General features: G+C 39.2%; 1 protein-coding gene across 1 annotated transcript in view; it reads left to right on the top strand.

Moving 5' to 3' along the window:
* The first annotated feature begins 642 nt into the window (after window positions 1-642).
* BLMH (bleomycin hydrolase) overlaps window positions 643-16,542 on the top strand; it is a 53,154-nt gene continuing 37,254 nt past the window's right edge. Inside the window, exons 1-6 of the mRNA XM_045773242.2 lie at window positions 643-670; window positions 989-1,186; window positions 4,749-4,858; window positions 5,682-5,823; window positions 6,853-6,941; window positions 8,433-8,525. Coding sequence (XP_045629198.1) covers window positions 658-670; window positions 989-1,186; window positions 4,749-4,858; window positions 5,682-5,823; window positions 6,853-6,941; window positions 8,433-8,525 — 645 coding nt within the window. The 5' untranslated portion in view covers window positions 643-657. The remainder of the gene's footprint in view (window positions 671-988; window positions 1,187-4,748; window positions 4,859-5,681; window positions 5,824-6,852; window positions 6,942-8,432; window positions 8,526-16,542) is intronic.

The following is a 16,542-nucleotide window of genomic DNA, read 5'->3' as shown; positions in this document are numbered from 1 at the left end:
GAAGAGCCTTTGGGAACACTGTGTGTGTGTGTGCGTGTGCGTGTGTGTGTGTGTGTGCGCGCCCGCGTGTGTAATGGCTTAGTGTGTGTGTGTGTGTGTGTGTGTGTGTGTGTGTGTGTGTGAGAGACGAGTCAACCCATCCTAAGCCTGCGCTTAATTATGCAGCCCCTCAGCTCCGCCCTATTGCCTCGAGCGCCCTTTAGGCTTCTGGAAAGGCTTCTTGGGTCCAGTCCCCAAGGCCAGAGTAATACGGGCTCTGGGGCGGCACGGAACCGCCCGGCCACCCCGGTAGCTAGGCAGCGGGAACCCAGGGGGCCGGGGCGCGGGCGTCGCGTGGGCCCACCCGGGGCCGCGCGGAGGTGGGGCAGGGGCGCGGGCGGGACGGAGCGCGCCGTGAGCCCGCCCGGTCGGCCCTCCCCCGGGCGGGGCCAGCCCAGACGGCGCTGACTCAGCAACGCGAGGGGGAGTTTTGTCCCTCCGCGGACCCCGTTTCTCTGGGCCTCAGCCCTCCGCCGCCACCGAGCCGGTTCCCTCTTTCCGGCGCTCGGGCTGCGAGTGGCAGGTCCGGCAGCAGAGGCAGCGAGCCGCCGTGTAACCCCGGTGCTCCCCCTGAGAACCCCGAAACTACCGTTCCCCAGCCGGGCTGTGTGGCCAACCATGAACAACGCGGGTGAGACGCCGCTCTTCCCCGCCGAGGCCCTTACGGGGTCGTCTCTGGGGGTTGCTCAGCTGGGCCCCGGAGGCCCGGCGGCGGGGAGAACCGGGCCTGGGACCGGGAGCCATGGCGGGAATGGAGCTTTCTGGGCGGGCTGGAGCGGTCTTGGAGGGAGACAGCACTGGGGGGAGGTCGCCGGTAAAGGGCTTTTCCGCCGCAAGGGTCATCTCCGGATGGTCTGTCTTCCGAAGTTAGAGCCGAGCAGCGGGAGTCCGGGATCAGCCCTCTTCAGCCTCCTTTTGGTGTTACAGATACCATTTGGTCTTCCAACAGGACTGAATTCGGAGAAGGTAGCTGCTCTGATTCAGAAACTGAATTCCGACCCTCAATTCGTACTTGCCCAGAATGTCGGGACCACCCACGACCTGCTGGACATCTGTCTGAAGAGGGCCACGGTCCAGGGTGCTCAGCATGTGTTCCAGCACGCGGTGACTCAGGAAGGCAAGCCGGTCACCAACCAGAAGAGCTCAGGTGAGGTCTTACAACTCCTTGCACGCTTTGCTTGACCTTCCTGACAGTGTCCCATTTTGATGTCTTAAGAGTGGTCTTGAGTAGAAGTTCGTGTTGAAAGAACTTGAAGTAAATTTCCAGAGAACAGGCACAGGGAAAGTCAGGTTCAAGCACATTACCTTGGAACTTATTTTGGTCCTCTGTGGTAGTGTATCTCCTTTGAGCATTGAAGTGACAAGTCCATGGTCTTCTGTTTGGATGTAAATCACTATATTCTGTCCTGAAGTTAGGTGACGTCGCCCGGTGTCTTGTATATATGTTTTCTTGGTACAAAGTGGACCATGCAAAAATGTTCCTGCTCTGCAAAACTCCCCATAACGTTCTTACCCTGAAGGCCATACACAAATATATGAAATGGAAAAGACACAATGTAATTGTATCAAAATATCATCAAATGTTATTTTTAAATAGGCTTTTTGGTTGCAGTTTGAGCAGATGTGCTAATGGACTCACTTCTCACGGGTAGACCAGTTTGTAATACAGAAAAATACTCAGTTCTCGTGCCTTACTGGTCAAGAGCTCTTGTTTTGTTGTCTAGCACCACTGTCAGAAAAACAGCTACAGTGAAAGATTGGTTATCCAGGAATCTAAATAAGGAGGACCTTCTTATAACAAAATCGTAATAAAAGAACTTTTTAAAGTGTGTTCATTTAAAAATTATTCCCAGTATATATATTTTTTAAGATTTTACTTATTTATTTGAGAGAGAGAGAGCACAAGCAGGGGGAGCAGGAGAGGGAGAAGCAAGCTCCCCGCTGAGCAAGGAGCCCAATGCCGGGCTGGAGCCCTATGCAGGGCTCGATCCCAGGACGCTGGGATCAGGACCTGAGCCAAAGGCAGAGGCTTAACCAACTGAGCCACCCAGGCACCCTACTCCCAGTCTATTTTGACGGAAAGCAGATCTCCTTGTTGAGAGCCAGTCCGAACTCAAAGTGTACATTTCATATGGATGTATTTTATTGTGTGTAAATTATACCTCAGTAAAATTGATTTTTAAATGTTAAGGGAAAAAAAGCCATGACCTTGCCATAATTACTGTTTTGCCATATTAGGAAGTGCTTGGGATGGTGTGGACTGTCAGGCTACAAATGATCCAGTTAGTAATGTCACAGTGGTCCTACACAGTCCAGATTGCAGTGACGTCTTAGGGAAAAGCCTGGGAATGTGCCTCTGGAATAGATCAGGTCTTATATATTCTGTAGTATCACTTTTATGTACAACAGATACAAGTAGCACATGAGGTGTGTAGCTTATTTTCGTGCAGTTTTCACATTAACGGTTCATCCAGATTTTCTTTGCTGGGAAATAATATATATGAGAGAGGTGGCATCCAGACAAACTCAAGGTAAAGATGAGCTAAGTCATTAGTGACTTTCAAAAACCACTATAGTTACTTATTTTTAATTGTTTTTTCTTGTTACAAAATTGTTTTTTTTAAAGATTTATTTGGGGGGGACGCATGAGGAGGGGGAGGGCAGAAGGAGAGGGAAAGAGAATCCTCAAGCAGACTCCCCTCTTAAGTGTGGAGCCTGCCATGGGCTCGATCCCAGGACCTGAGATCATGGCCTGAGTCGAAATCAAGAGCTGGGCCACCTAACCAACTGAGCCACCCAGGTGCCCCACAAAATTTTTGTTTTTCAATGTAGAATATTTGCAAAATACCAACAAGTATATATTTTTTCTGTCAGATCTTTATTCTGTGTGTGTGTGTTTACTATAGGTGGGTACCTTACGTATTGTTAGGTAACCTATATACCTTTTTCACTTACCAATATAGCAAGAACGTAAGTTCATAGCAGTAAAGAAGTTATGCCCAAGTAAAAGTCAAGGTTTTTCCCTCTGAATTTTCCTTTAGGAAAGAGAGAGTTACCCTATGTTTGAAGACTTAACAAAGATCCTTATAATGAGCACTCTTGGTTAATTTATTTTGAAGTAAAATACAATTTGGCAAGCACTTTACTCTGAAGTGACTTCAATCTGTGCTAGTTTTGGATGCTATAGAGATCATTTGATTGAATCAGTTTTTTGAAAAGGTGAAAAATTTGAACATAGTATATTCCTAGGATAGGACCTCACATGGAAGTGTTGGATATCGTTACAAATAGGCTAACAATCACTTAAATCGTACAGGAAATGGTGATATTGTAGAGTTTGTGATTATCTGTTTACGAGACAAGTGAAGAATATGATTGTATAATTGACACTGGCATAGTTTTCAGGGACAGCATCATGCATGGGTTCAAAACATTGCTGTGACTCAAACATACTAGATGGAAGAAGGATGATGTATTCTGATTGTAAGAGTGGGTCTAATGATGGCAAAAGCACTGATACCAAGATGGAAGTGAAGAGTGAATTACTGTGAAAATGACATATATGAAAGTGGAAAAAACAATGCTACATCAATTTATTAATGTTAACATGATTTTCAATATCTATGTATTTAAATTACTAAATGTTGTAGGTGGACATTTACTATATCATATATATATTTCAATGTCTGTATGATCCAGTTAACTGAACAGCTTTTTCTTTTTCTTTTTTTCCCTAAAGATTTGATTTGATTTGATTTGATTTTTTTTGAGCCGGAGATAGTGCACCTGTGCAGGGGAAGGGGGGCACGGGACAGGGGCAGCAGGAGAGAGAGAGAGAGAGAGAACCCCAAGCAGGCTCCACACCCAGTGCAGAGCCCAATACGGGGCTCTGTCTCACAGTGAGATCATGACCTGAGCCAAAATCAAGAGTCAGATGCTTACCCACCTAAGCCACCCAGGCACCCCTAAAGATTTTATTTGCTTAAGTAATCTCTGCACCCAACGCGGGGCTGGAACTCACAACCTTGAGATGAGGAGTCGCATGCTCTACTGATTGAGCCAGCCAGGCATCCTAACAACTTTTTCTTTTTAATTCTCTTTGGGAGAATGGGGATTGACTTATGTTAGGGTCATCTTATATTGAAGCATATACTATGTTCCAGATTAAAGGGTAGGGTCTTTTTAAAGCTTTTGTCATATATTGCCAGATTGCTCTCAGATATTTTGTACCTGTTTAGATCTCTATCCAGACTGTATAATAAGGCTATTTCCCAAATTCATCCTAATATTGGGCATAATCAGTTAAAAAAAATAATGTATCCCCACCTAACAGGTGTCTTATGATGAACTTCAAAAAAATGTTTCTTTGCCGTTTGTGTCTTTTTTGGCCATTAAATGATCTATTCATGATCTCTGCTCATGTCTTTCTAGCAATATTTCTTTCTCTAATGTGATTTTCTTAGGTGATTTGTATTGGATTCTTTAAGTAATACGTAAAATTTTTTTTCATATGTTAAGGATGTTAAGCCTTTGCATATATATTTCAAATACTAATTCCTACCTTTCTTGTTTTGTTGTTGTTTAAATCTTTCTGTTCTTTCTGATTTAGTTTTAAATTGTTCAAGCATTTAGTTTTGGGAAACAGGGATAGGACAATGTAATCTATGTGAACACTCAGCCTAATTTCTTGGTTTGCTTTCTTGTTTCAGGGCGATGCTGGATCTTTTCTTGTCTGAATGTTATGAGACTTCCATTCATGAAAAAATTAAATATTGAAGAATTTGAGTTTAGTCAATCTTATCTCTTTTTCTGGGACAAGGTAGGGGACTGATCTTGCAAGATTCTCATTTCAGTATCAACCTTGGTAGGGACTATCTCTTCATTTCTTGCTTTTCCAGTTGTAGTTTGCCTTCCATTATAGATGGGATGCCACTTATTCTGATTTGCAAAGTATCAAAGGTTGACTCTTCAAAGGCAGAACTGCTTTTGGTTGGTAGGTGGCTACTTTTTGCAATGAAATAATAAGTCTACTCACTGACTCACCTACTGCTTCTTTGTTTCTTAACTTACTTAAAATTTTTTATTTTGAAAAAAAGTTGTTTTTTACTTTGTTTTTAATAATTTCTCCTTTTATCATCTTTATTTAGGTTATTTGGTCTTTCTAGGACCTAATTTCCCATCTCTGGGTAGTACTTATTTGAAAAACAGTAAATAATTTTATTTCATTTTTTAATTTTTAAAATGTATATCATATAAGTGTTCATTAGATGTTTACTGGTTACATTTAAGTGTTCATTAGATGTTTACTGATTAAGACTCTAAATTTTATAGATTAAGACTCTAAATTAAGACTCTAAATGTTTACTGATTAAGACTCTTACCGATTAAGACTCTAGATTTTGTTTCAAAATAAAGCAGTGCATTGTTTTGGGTAAACTATTGGAATGTATCTACAGAAATATAAGAAGAAACTTTAAATATTCTAACGAAGCCAGATACTGATATTGAATTACCAACTTCAGTTTAAAAATACCTACTATGGTGGGTCTGTGGTAGGCCCAAGACTCCTGTTGTGTTGCTAATGCCAATAGAAGTATTTTAGCTCTCTTTTCCTTTAATTTTATTTAACTTCTCTTATCTAGGTTGAACGTTGTTATTTCTTCTTAAATGCTTTTGTGGACACAGCCCAGAAAAAGGAGCCTGAGGATGGTAGGCTGGTGCAGTATTTGCTTATGAATCCTGCAAATGATGGTGGACAGTGGGATATGCTTGTCAATATTGTTGGTAAGAGCATTTCTCTAATGGAACAGAAACTCAGCATGATCGAGCAAGGCTCTGTAGTTGGTCATGGGCCATTTCTTTGGTGGTTATGTACAGAGTAGAATTAGTCTCCCAGAAGGGTATACAGTTAGCTCTAAGAACCTTTATCTCACACCCTCACCTTTTAAGTACCTTTCTTAAATGAGAGGTAAGGAGATAGATACTGTGAAGAGTTGGCTGGAGAAGAAACGGTTGTATTAAGTAGAACTAACTTTCTACGAGAAAGCTTATCTCTTGTCCATCAATGTAATCAAGACACATATTGAAACTGCAACTTTTAAAAAATATCCTTGTTCAGGGGCTCCTGGGTGGCACAGCAGTTAAGCGTCTGCCTTCGGCTCAGGGCGTGATCCCGGCTTTATGGGCTCAAGCCCCACATCAGGCTCCTCCGCTGTGAGCCTGCTTCTTCCTCTCCCACTCCCCCTGCTTGTATTCCCTCTCTCGCTGGCTGTCTCTATCTCTGTCGAATAAATAAATAAAATCTTTAAAAAAAAAATATCCTTGTTCAAAAAAGTGGTGTCTTTTGGGAAAATCTCATCGTCCTGAGCACTTTACAAAGTATTATAGATAAAAGGAACAGAATTCATTCTTAGATCTGTTGATAAATATGCAGATTAAATGACCTGTTTATTAATATGAAACATAAGATTGTTAAGTTTTCTGATTTAGACCAGCAAAATATGGCCTGTTCTTTTTTTTTTTTTTTTTTTTTAAGATGTTATTTATTTGTTTGACACAGAGACAGTGAGAGAGGGAACATAGTCAGGGGGAGTGGAAGAGGAAGAAGCAGGCTTCTTGCTGAGCAGGGAGCCTGATGCAGGGCTCAGTCCCAGGATCCTGGGATCATGATCTGACCCAAAGGCAGACGCTTAACGACTGAGCCAGCCGGGTGCCCTGTGGCCTGTTCTTTAAAGCAATTGCTATTTTTGCCATAGTTTCTAGTGCTGGAGTATGCTTTTACCTTATTGAACACCAAAATGTGTTTTCTTTTAGAAAAATACGGTGTTGTCCCTAAGAAGTGCTTCCCTGAATCTTATACAACAGAGGCAACCAGAAGGATGAATGATATTCTGAATCACAAGGTGCAACATATGGAGCAGGGTGGGAGTGAATTTAGTGTACTTACCTTAAAACTCTTAACTGATTTTCCAGGGGGATTCCAGGGCATTTCTGTACACAGCTTATGTACAAGGTAGCTACTCGGTGTCTATCAAAGGCAATGCAGCTACATATTAACTTTAAAAATAATTGAGATTAGAGGGTTTTTTTTTTTCTTTTTAAAAACCTTCTACTTTTATTTCTTTTGATTTAAGTATTTTCTCATGGGTACTGAGGAAAGAATGTCCCATGCTTAATATGGACCATAAGCCCACTGGGTTCTAGTGCAGGTGGGCTGGGAGAGCTTTATGCTCTAGTAAAACAGGGGGAGAACTACTTGTGAGACTTTCTTAAAGAGTATGCAGAGTGCTGAGGCGTCCGCAAACCACATCAGTGTCGTTTATCCACCCACTAAAGATTTGATGTAGTCACTGAACTGCTTTTTATTGCTTCAGTTATCTTAGTGAATCATTCTCTTTCTCTACATAACCCATTTTCCCAAGGTGAGATATATATATATACATATATATATATATATATATATATATATATATATATATATGTACTTTTTTTTTTTTTTTGAGTAAACTCGCCACCCAGTGTGGAGATTGAACTCACAAACCCCAGATCAAGAGTTGCATCCTATACTGACTAAGCCAGCCAGGCACCCCAAGGAGGATTATAAATCTTATAGGGACGCTGCTCTACCAGCCAGACATCTTTTTTGAGAACTGGGAGTTGCCAGAATCTACTCTCTTGATCTACAAGGCTGAAATTGGATTTGTCACCCCTGGGAGAAAGATTACATTTTAAAATAAGCTATAGATGCGTTTCCCCAATATTAGAAGTAGGTTATTTTCCACCCAGGAAACACAGAATTCTTATCCACAGGTTAAAAGATCCTGAATAGTGTATCATTGGATTTCATTTTAGAGGAGAGCAAGATCCTTTTTAGAGCACTGTGGTTAGATTTAAGACTCACCTTTATCTTAGTACTTTCAAAATTGAAAACAAAAATGAAAACTAGGTTTGGCATAGCCATTGTATATTATAATAATTTGGCAAAGAAGAAGAAGTGAACAACCAGTAAAATTCTAAATAAAAATCTACTAGAGTGACTTAGTGGCGTAATCATCTTAAGTCTCCCGCTTTTCCTAGGGGTGATAAGCGTTATGGAAGCAGATGTTTTCCCCATAGCCGGGCACATACTGTCACAGAGGGTATCATCAGTTGCAGAGCGGGAGCAGTTCCATCTAGAATTCTTTGGGAATAAGCCATGTTTTTTTTCCCCTTATGGAAAGTTTTTAGCTATGTGTTTAAGTGGACTGGTTGAGGAAAAACATACATGTTTTTATGAACTTTGCCCTAGGTCTTGGCTTAGTTATACTTCAAAAGAACTAGTACTGGTCTACTAGGCTCATTTACAGTTGAAGTTGGGTTATCTATTTGTAGTACTGAATAAGTTTCTTTCATAGATGAGAGAATTCTGTATACGACTACGGAACATGGTACATAGTGGAGCGACCAAAGGAGAAATCTCAGCCACACAAGATGTCATGATGGAGGAGGTAATATCAATTATTTGGATTTTTTGTGATCGTTCTAAAGAGCTCTCAGAGTAGTTCCATCTGGAACCATAGTCATTGCAGTAAATGTAGAATTGAACTGAAAATTACTTTATGGCTGAAGAAACTGAGGTGTAAACTTTGTATTTTAGTATGGGACTTGCACTTAACGTCTTCTAATTCTCAGTTTGGTGTTCTATATAATTCATTCTTTTATTCATTTCATAAATATTGACCTGCTAGGACTTCGGCACTAGGGATACAAAAAAGAGAAAGACATAGTCTCTACAAAGTGTTCGGTCTCTTGGAAAAAGAAACACATGAGTAGTTATGGTAAATCCTATGTCACAGTTGTGTAAAAAAGGATTTGGTGATCCTAGAGGAGGGAGTAACTAATTCAGTGAGCTGAAGGTTTTGTGGGGAAGATATTTGAACCAGCTCTTAAAAAGCAATAGGAATTTATCAGATGGATAATTGGGAAGACCATTCCAGACAAAGGGAATTGCATGTGTAGTGGCATCAACAGAGGTAGAATCCTCAGAGAATAGTGTCCTCAGAGAATCCTCGGAGAATAGAGAAACATGACATCTTGTGTGTGATTGGTAGCAAATAAAGCTAGGAGGCAGAGCTGTGAGGGATCTTAGGTAGTGGCCAGAACTTTTGGCTTTATTTTGTAGGAATAAAGATGGGAAGCTATTGATGGTTATATCACTTACATAATGTATGTAAAAACATTTTGGAAAACTAAGCGTTAAGCAAATATTAGGTGGTGATATTTATTATCAAGGCAGTTGATCTTTATTACTTAAGAGTATACATAATACAGATGAATATGTATGAAAGTATGAATTACTTTGGGAAAAGAAAAAATATTTCCCTTTTTCATCCAGTGGGCCCCATTACTAGGAACCAGGCAACTAACTGCTTCCTTTCACCGCCATAGACAAACTTAATGCTTCACTCGTGTTTTCCTTTGAATTTCAGAGAGCCAGTAAGCTGTAGTTGAGAGCATGGTCTCTGGAGTCAGACTGTCTGAGTGCTCGTCTTCTCATTATTTAACAGGTGTGTGACCTGGGACAGGTTCCTTAAGCTCTCAGGTCTGTTCAGGTATAACGTGTCCAGCTCAGTGCTTAACACGGTAGCTGTTTCTTTTCTTTTCTTTCTGTTTTTTTTTTTTTTCTTTTTTTAAGATTTATTGATGTATTTGAGAGAGAGAATCTCAAGCAGACTCAGCGCTGGGCGTGGAGCCTGACATGGAGTTCAGTCTTAAAACCCTGACATGACCTGAGCTAAAACCAAGAGGAGGACACCTTACTGACTGAGCCACCCAGGCGACCCTGTTTCTTAAATATTCTTTGAGTGGATTGAATGCAGGGGTTTCATTTTGCCAAATGCATTTAAATTGTCTTCTATCTACCTCTTTTTTCTAAGAATTCCTATTTAAGAGAGGTATCTGAATGTGGTAGAAAAATATAGTCTTTGGAGTTAGACATGAATTTCAGTTTTGGCTTTATCACTTACAGCTCTTTGATTTGGGGTAATATGCTTAGCCCATCTGAGATTCAGTTTGGGATTTAAAATATATTCCTCGTTGGATTTTTGTTGGGATCAAATAAGGAATTAAATATAAGAATGCAAGGCATGGTGCTTGGCACATAGCAGTTGTCCAGTAAGTGTTGGTTCTCTTCCTTCCAGCTTGGAATGATCTTCTCTTGTTGAGGCCATATTTCCTACATAATCTGCCTTCATTTATGATTATAGTAAAGTGATAGGGTATAGTAAGGATGAAAGTTCTGTAAACAGTTATGGAAAAGAGCCTAGATAATATTTCTTGCAAATCATAAGCATCCTGTTGGCTTTTGTTGTTTGCTTTAATGATTTTTCAAATGTTGTCTCTAAGATCCATGTCCTGACTCTGGAATTGGCTGATATGAATTAGGGCAGGTATATTTCATATATTTTTCCTTCCCTGCTCCTACCTCAGAAAAATAGTAAAACACCACCTTACTGAGTCCTGAGTATGGATGTTTTATAAGATTATTTACCTAATGATACTGCCGAAACTGTTGACTACAGAATTCTGTGTGGTAGGTCTTTAGATTTTTACAGTCCCCTAAACCCCTCTTTATTGATCCTGACTCTTTGGTAATGAAGAGTCTAGCTATGGTTTTAAAGCCACAAATTAGTACCTATGATTTGCCTAGCCTTGTAGGCACATCAAAATAATGACTAAATCAACAGCCATGAAGCTCAGATAGCTTTGAATGAAATGTGTTTGTACTAAAGGCATTATTTAGAGAAGTGCAGGTTGCTTGTTGTGATGACAGACCAGACAGATCGATTTTGGAAACATATAGTCACCTCTACTGCAATGTTTTCTCAGTGGGTCTACTCTTTTTTTTTTTTTTAGCCTCCAGATCTTGGGATTATTAATGTATTCTCTCAACATGCTGTTAAAAACAAAACAATAAACAAAAACTAGAAACAATATTTACCTATGCCGTGAAAAGAGATAGGAAGCCATTATGATTTGCTTAAATTCTGTAGCAGTGGCTCTGCTCTTAAAAATGGAAAATAGGCCTAGGCTTGCTCCAGATGTGCAAGATTAGTTTCCCTGAGACGAACCTAATAATCTGTATTTTTATTTTTTATTTTAAAGACATCTTTGAATAAGAAACATTTTCTAAATATCAAAAGTATAGAAAGGTATACAGTGAAAAGTCTTCTTCCCATCCTGTTCTCCATCCTTCTAGTTCTCATGTATCCCCCAACCAGTTTTATTAGTTTGTTATTATATTAGTTGTTAGTTACCTTTCCAGAAACTTTTTTTATAATCCAATATAAATTTATATTATTTTCCTCCCCCTTTTTTTGCAGAGATGTTAGTATATTACTCATATTGTTCTGCACAGTGTTTTGTTTTTTTAACTTAAAATGTCTTGGTAACCTTTCTATATTGATACATAAAGAATTTCTGCATTTAAAAAAATATTTGCATAGAATTCTGTTGTATAAATGTACCATAATTGATTTATTTGGTCTTTAGTAATGGACATTTCTGATTATTTTCAAGTTTCTATTAAAAATATAGTAATTAATCTTGTACTTACATCATTTTGCATATATGCTTGTGTACATATAGGTACATTTCTAGAAGTAGAATTTTTTTTTTTAAGTAGGCTCCACACCCAGCATGGAGCCCAATGCACAACCCTGAAATCAAGACCTGAGCTGAGATCAAGAGTTGGACACTTAACCAGCTGAGCCACCTAGGCTCCCCGAAGTAGAATTTTTTTTTAAAGTAAGCTTTACTACGCCCAGTGTGGGCTTGAATTCATGACCCTGAGATCAAGAGTTGCATATTTTACCGACTGAGCCAACCAGGTGCCCCAAAGAAGTAGAATTTTTGAGTCAGAGAAAATATTCATTTGTCATTTCAATAATGTAATTCCAGATTACCTTCTTTGGGGATTATACCAGTTTATACTGTCATCAGCAATATCTGATAGAAGCTGTTTTCCATTAGTTTTATCAAGGCAATATATTTATCAAACAACTGGATACTGACCAGTCTGATAGGTAAACAGTTGATAGATAAACACTGATAGGTAAAGTATCTCATTGTAGTTTTAATTTACATTTTCTTTGAGTGGGAGGGCTGAGCATCATCTCTGGGAACTGTCTGTTCATATCTTTAAACTTGTTTTTCTTCTCTTTTATAATTTCTAGGTACTCCTTACCTTAGCCCTTTTTGATAGGAATTGCATTTTTTTCCTTAGTCTGCTGTTTATCTATGTATGATATGCTTTTTTTTGTTATGCAGAATTTTTTACTTATATATAGTCAAATTTGAAATCTTTTATAGTTTTTAATTAGAAAGGCTTTTCTGTAATTATGAAAGAATTCATTCTTCCATGTTTCTTCTAATACTTATAAGGTTTTGATTTTTATATTTGACTCTCTAATCCATTTAGAATTTATCCTGGCGTAAAGTATGAGGTATGGGTCTAACTTCCTACCCCTTAATTTGATGCCATTTCTATCACTCTAAAGCCTCAGGGCTTTCAGTTCTGTTCTGTTGGTTTGTTTATTCATTTGCCAATAACTCTGTATTTTAGTTGCTGGAGCTACTTACCGCACAAATTAGATAATATTTAGATAATTAGAATTTTAGATAATATTATCTAATTATTAGATAATAAATTAGCCACACAAATATTATGCGGCTAGTCCCATCTCATTCTTCTCTTATTGTTTTCCTGGCTAATTTTGTTTTGGCATCTGTCTAATTAAGGCATCTGTACTTTTAAAAGCTTATCAGATGATTCCGGTTAAGATCCAATGCTGTGAAGAAATAACATTTTCTAGTATGGTCTTCTCTTTTGGATTCTGGATGAGGAAAGGGAATTATTCTTTTGATAGCCTTGGAGGACATCTCTGAGATTGAATAAGGGACTAACCTCAGGTTAGTTCTTAAAGGGAAGAGATAATGTTTACCTATTATATTTCCGCTTTTACTAAAGAGATATAATCAGGAAAATCAATAAGTACTTTTTTTTTTCTGCAGCCTATTTTATTTTATTTATTTTATTTTTTTTTAATGATTTTTTATTATATTATGTTAGTCACCATACAGTACATCCCCGGTTCCGATGTAAGGCTCGATGATTCATTAGTTGCGTATAACACCCAGTGCACCATGCAATACGTGCCCTCCTTACTACCCATCACCAGCCTATCCCATTCCCCCACCCCCCTCCCCTCTGAGGCCCTCAGTTTGTTTCTCATAGTCCATAGTCTCTCATGTTTCATTCCCCCTTCTGATTACCCCCCCCTTTCTTTATCCCTTTCTTCCCCTACCGATCATCCTAGTTCTTATGTTCCATAGATGAGAGAAATCATATGATAGTTGTCTTTCTCTGCTTGACTTATTTCACTTAGCATTATCTCCTCCAGTGCCGTCCATGTTGTAGCAAATGTTGAGAACTCGTTCTTTCTGATAGCTGAGTAATATTCCATTGTATATATGGACCACAACTTCTTAATCCAGTCATCTGTTGAAGGGCATCTCGGCTCCTTCCACAATTTAGCTATTGTGCACATTGCTGCTATGAACATTGGGGTGCATATGGCCCTTCTCTTCACTACGTCTGTATCTTTAGGGTATACACCCAGTAGTGCAATGGCTGGGTCATAGGGTAGCTCAATTTTTAACTTTTTAAGGGACCTCCACACTGTTTTCCAGAGTGGCTGTACCAACTTGCATTCCCACCAACAATGTAGGAGGGATCCCCTTTCTCCACATCCTCTCCAACAATTGTTGTTTCTTGCCTTGTCTATTTTTGCCATTCTAACTGGCGTAAGGTGGTATCTCAGTGTGGTTTTGATTTGAATTTCCTTGATGGCTAATGATTTTGAACATTTTTTCATGTGTCTGTTAGCCATTTGTATGTCTTCATTGGAAAAGTGTCTGTTCATATCTTCTGCCCATTTTTTGATTTGCTTATTTGTTTCTCGTGTATTGAGTTTGAGAAGTTCTTTGTAGATCTTGGATACCAGTCCTTTATCTCTAGTGTCATTTGCAAATATATTGTCCCATTCCGTGGGCTGCCTCTTAGTTTTTCTGACTGTTTCCTTGGCTGTGCAGAAACTTTTAATCTTGATGAAGTCCCATAAATTCATTTTATCTTTTGTTTCTCTTGCCTTTGGGGATGTGTCATGAAAAAGGTTGCTTTGGCCGATGTCGTAGAGGTTGCTGCCTATGTTCTCCTCTAGAATTTTGATGGATTCCTGTATCACACCGAGGTCTTTCATCCATTTGGAGTTTATTTTTGTGTATGGTGTGAGATAGTGGTCAAGTTTCATTCTTTTGCATGTAGCTGTCCAATTTTCCCAGCACCATTTATTGAAGAGACTGTCTTTTTCCCACCGGATGTTTTTTCCTGCTTTATCAAATATTAGTTGCCCAAAGAGCCGAGGGTCCATTTCTGGGCTCTCTATTCTGTTCCATTGGTCTATGTGTCTGTTTTTGTGCCAGTACCATGCTGTCTTTGTGATCACAGCTTTGTAGTACAGCTCGAAATCCGGCATTGTGATGCCCCCAGCTTTGTTTTTCCTTTTCAGCAGTTCCTTGGAGATTCGGGGCCTTTTCTGTTTCCATACAAATTTAAGGACTATTTTTTCCAGTTCTTTGAAAAACGTTCTCGGTATTTTGATCGGGATAGCATTGAAAGTGTAGATTGCTCTGGGTAGCATGGACATTTTAACTATGTTAATTCTTCCGATCCATGAGCATGGAATATCTTTCCATCTTTTTATGTCTTCCTCAATGTCTTTCAAGAGTGATTTATAGTTTCTAGAATATAGGTCCTTTACGTCTCTGGTTAAGTTAATTCCAAGGTAACGTATGGTTTTTGGTGCTATTGTAAATGGGATGGATTCCCTAATTTCTCTTTCTTCGGTCTCGTTATTCGTGTATAGAAATGCAACTGATTTTGAGCATTGATTTTGTATCCTGCCACGTTACTGAATTGCTGTATAACTTCTAATAGTTTGGGAGTGGCTTCTTTTGGGTTTTCCATATAGAGTATCATGTCATCTGCGAAGAGAGAGAGTTTGACTTCTTCTTTGCCGATTTGAATACCTTTGATCCCTTTTTGTCGTCTGATTGCTGTTGCAAGGACTTCTAGTACTATGTTGAATATTAGTGGCGAGAGTGGGCATCTTTGTCGAGTTCCTGATCTTAAGGGAAAGGCTTCCAGCTTTTCCCCATTGAGAATAATATTTGCAGTAGGCTTTTCATAGATGGCTTTTATGAGATTGAGAAATGTACCCTCTATTCCTACACTCTGAAGGGTTTTAATCAGGAAAGGATGCTGTATTTTGTCAAATGCTTTTTCGGCATCGATTGAGAGGATCATATGGTTCCTGTGTCTTTTCTTGTTGATATGATGTATCACGCTGATTGATTTGCGAATATTGAACCACGCTTGCATCCCAGGTATAAATCCCACTTGATCGTGATGGATAATCCTTTTAATGTACTGTTGGATTCTATTAGCAAGTATCTTGTTGAGGATTTTGGCGTCCATATTCATTAGGGAGATCGGTCTGTAATTCTCCTTTTTGAGGCGGGTCTTTGTCTGGTTTGGGGATCAAGGTAATATTGGCCTCATAGAATGAGTTTGGTAGCTTTCCTTCTGTTTCTATTTTTTGAAATAGCTTTAGGAGAATAGGTATTATTTCTTCTTTGAATGTTTGGTAGAATTCCCCAGGAAAACCGTCCGGGCCTGGAGTTTTGTTATTTGGAAGGTTGTTTATCACTGACTCAATTTCTTCATAATTAATTGGCCTGTTTAAGAAATCAATTTCTTCTGGTTTCAATCTTGGTAGTTTATAGGTTTCCAGGAAGGATTCCATCTCTTCCAGATTGCTTAGTTTATTGGCATATAGCTGTTGATAAAAATTTCTAATAATCCTTCCAATTTCAATGGTGTTCGTCGTGACCTCTCCTTTTTCATTCATAATTTTAATAATCTGGGTCCTTTCTCTTTTCTTTTGGATAAGTGTTGCCAGTGGTCTGTCAATTTTATTGATTCTCTCCAAGAACCAGCTTCTAGTCCTGTTGATCTGCTCTACTGTACTTCTGGTTTCTGCTTGATTGATTTCAGCTCTAATCTTGGTCAACTGCTTCCTCGTGCGTGGATTAGGCCTGTCCCTCTGTTGCTGTTCCAGCTTCTTGAGGTGAGAATATAAAAACTGCATTTTAGATGTTTCTATTCTTTTGAATGAGGCTTGGATGGCTATGTATTTCCCCCTTAGGACTGCCTTTGCAGTATCCCATAGGTTTTGGACTGTTGTATTTTCATTCTCATTGGTCTCCATAAATTGTTTAATTTGATTTTTGATTTCCTGGTTTATCGAGTCATTCCTGAGCAGGATGGTTCTTAGTCTCCAAGTGTTTGAGTTTCTTCCAAACTTTCCCTTGTGGTTGAGTTCCAGTTTCAGAGTGTTGTGGTCT

This window comes from Ursus americanus, chromosome 23 (genome assembly GCF_024610735.1).
Source record: "Ursus americanus isolate L20-20 chromosome 23, mUrsAme1.1.p, whole genome shotgun sequence".
Lineage (NCBI taxonomy): Eukaryota > Metazoa > Chordata > Mammalia > Carnivora > Ursidae > Ursus > Ursus americanus.
The sequence above is the reverse complement of the archived record's forward strand: the minus strand, read 5'-3'. Positions and strand labels throughout refer to the sequence as shown.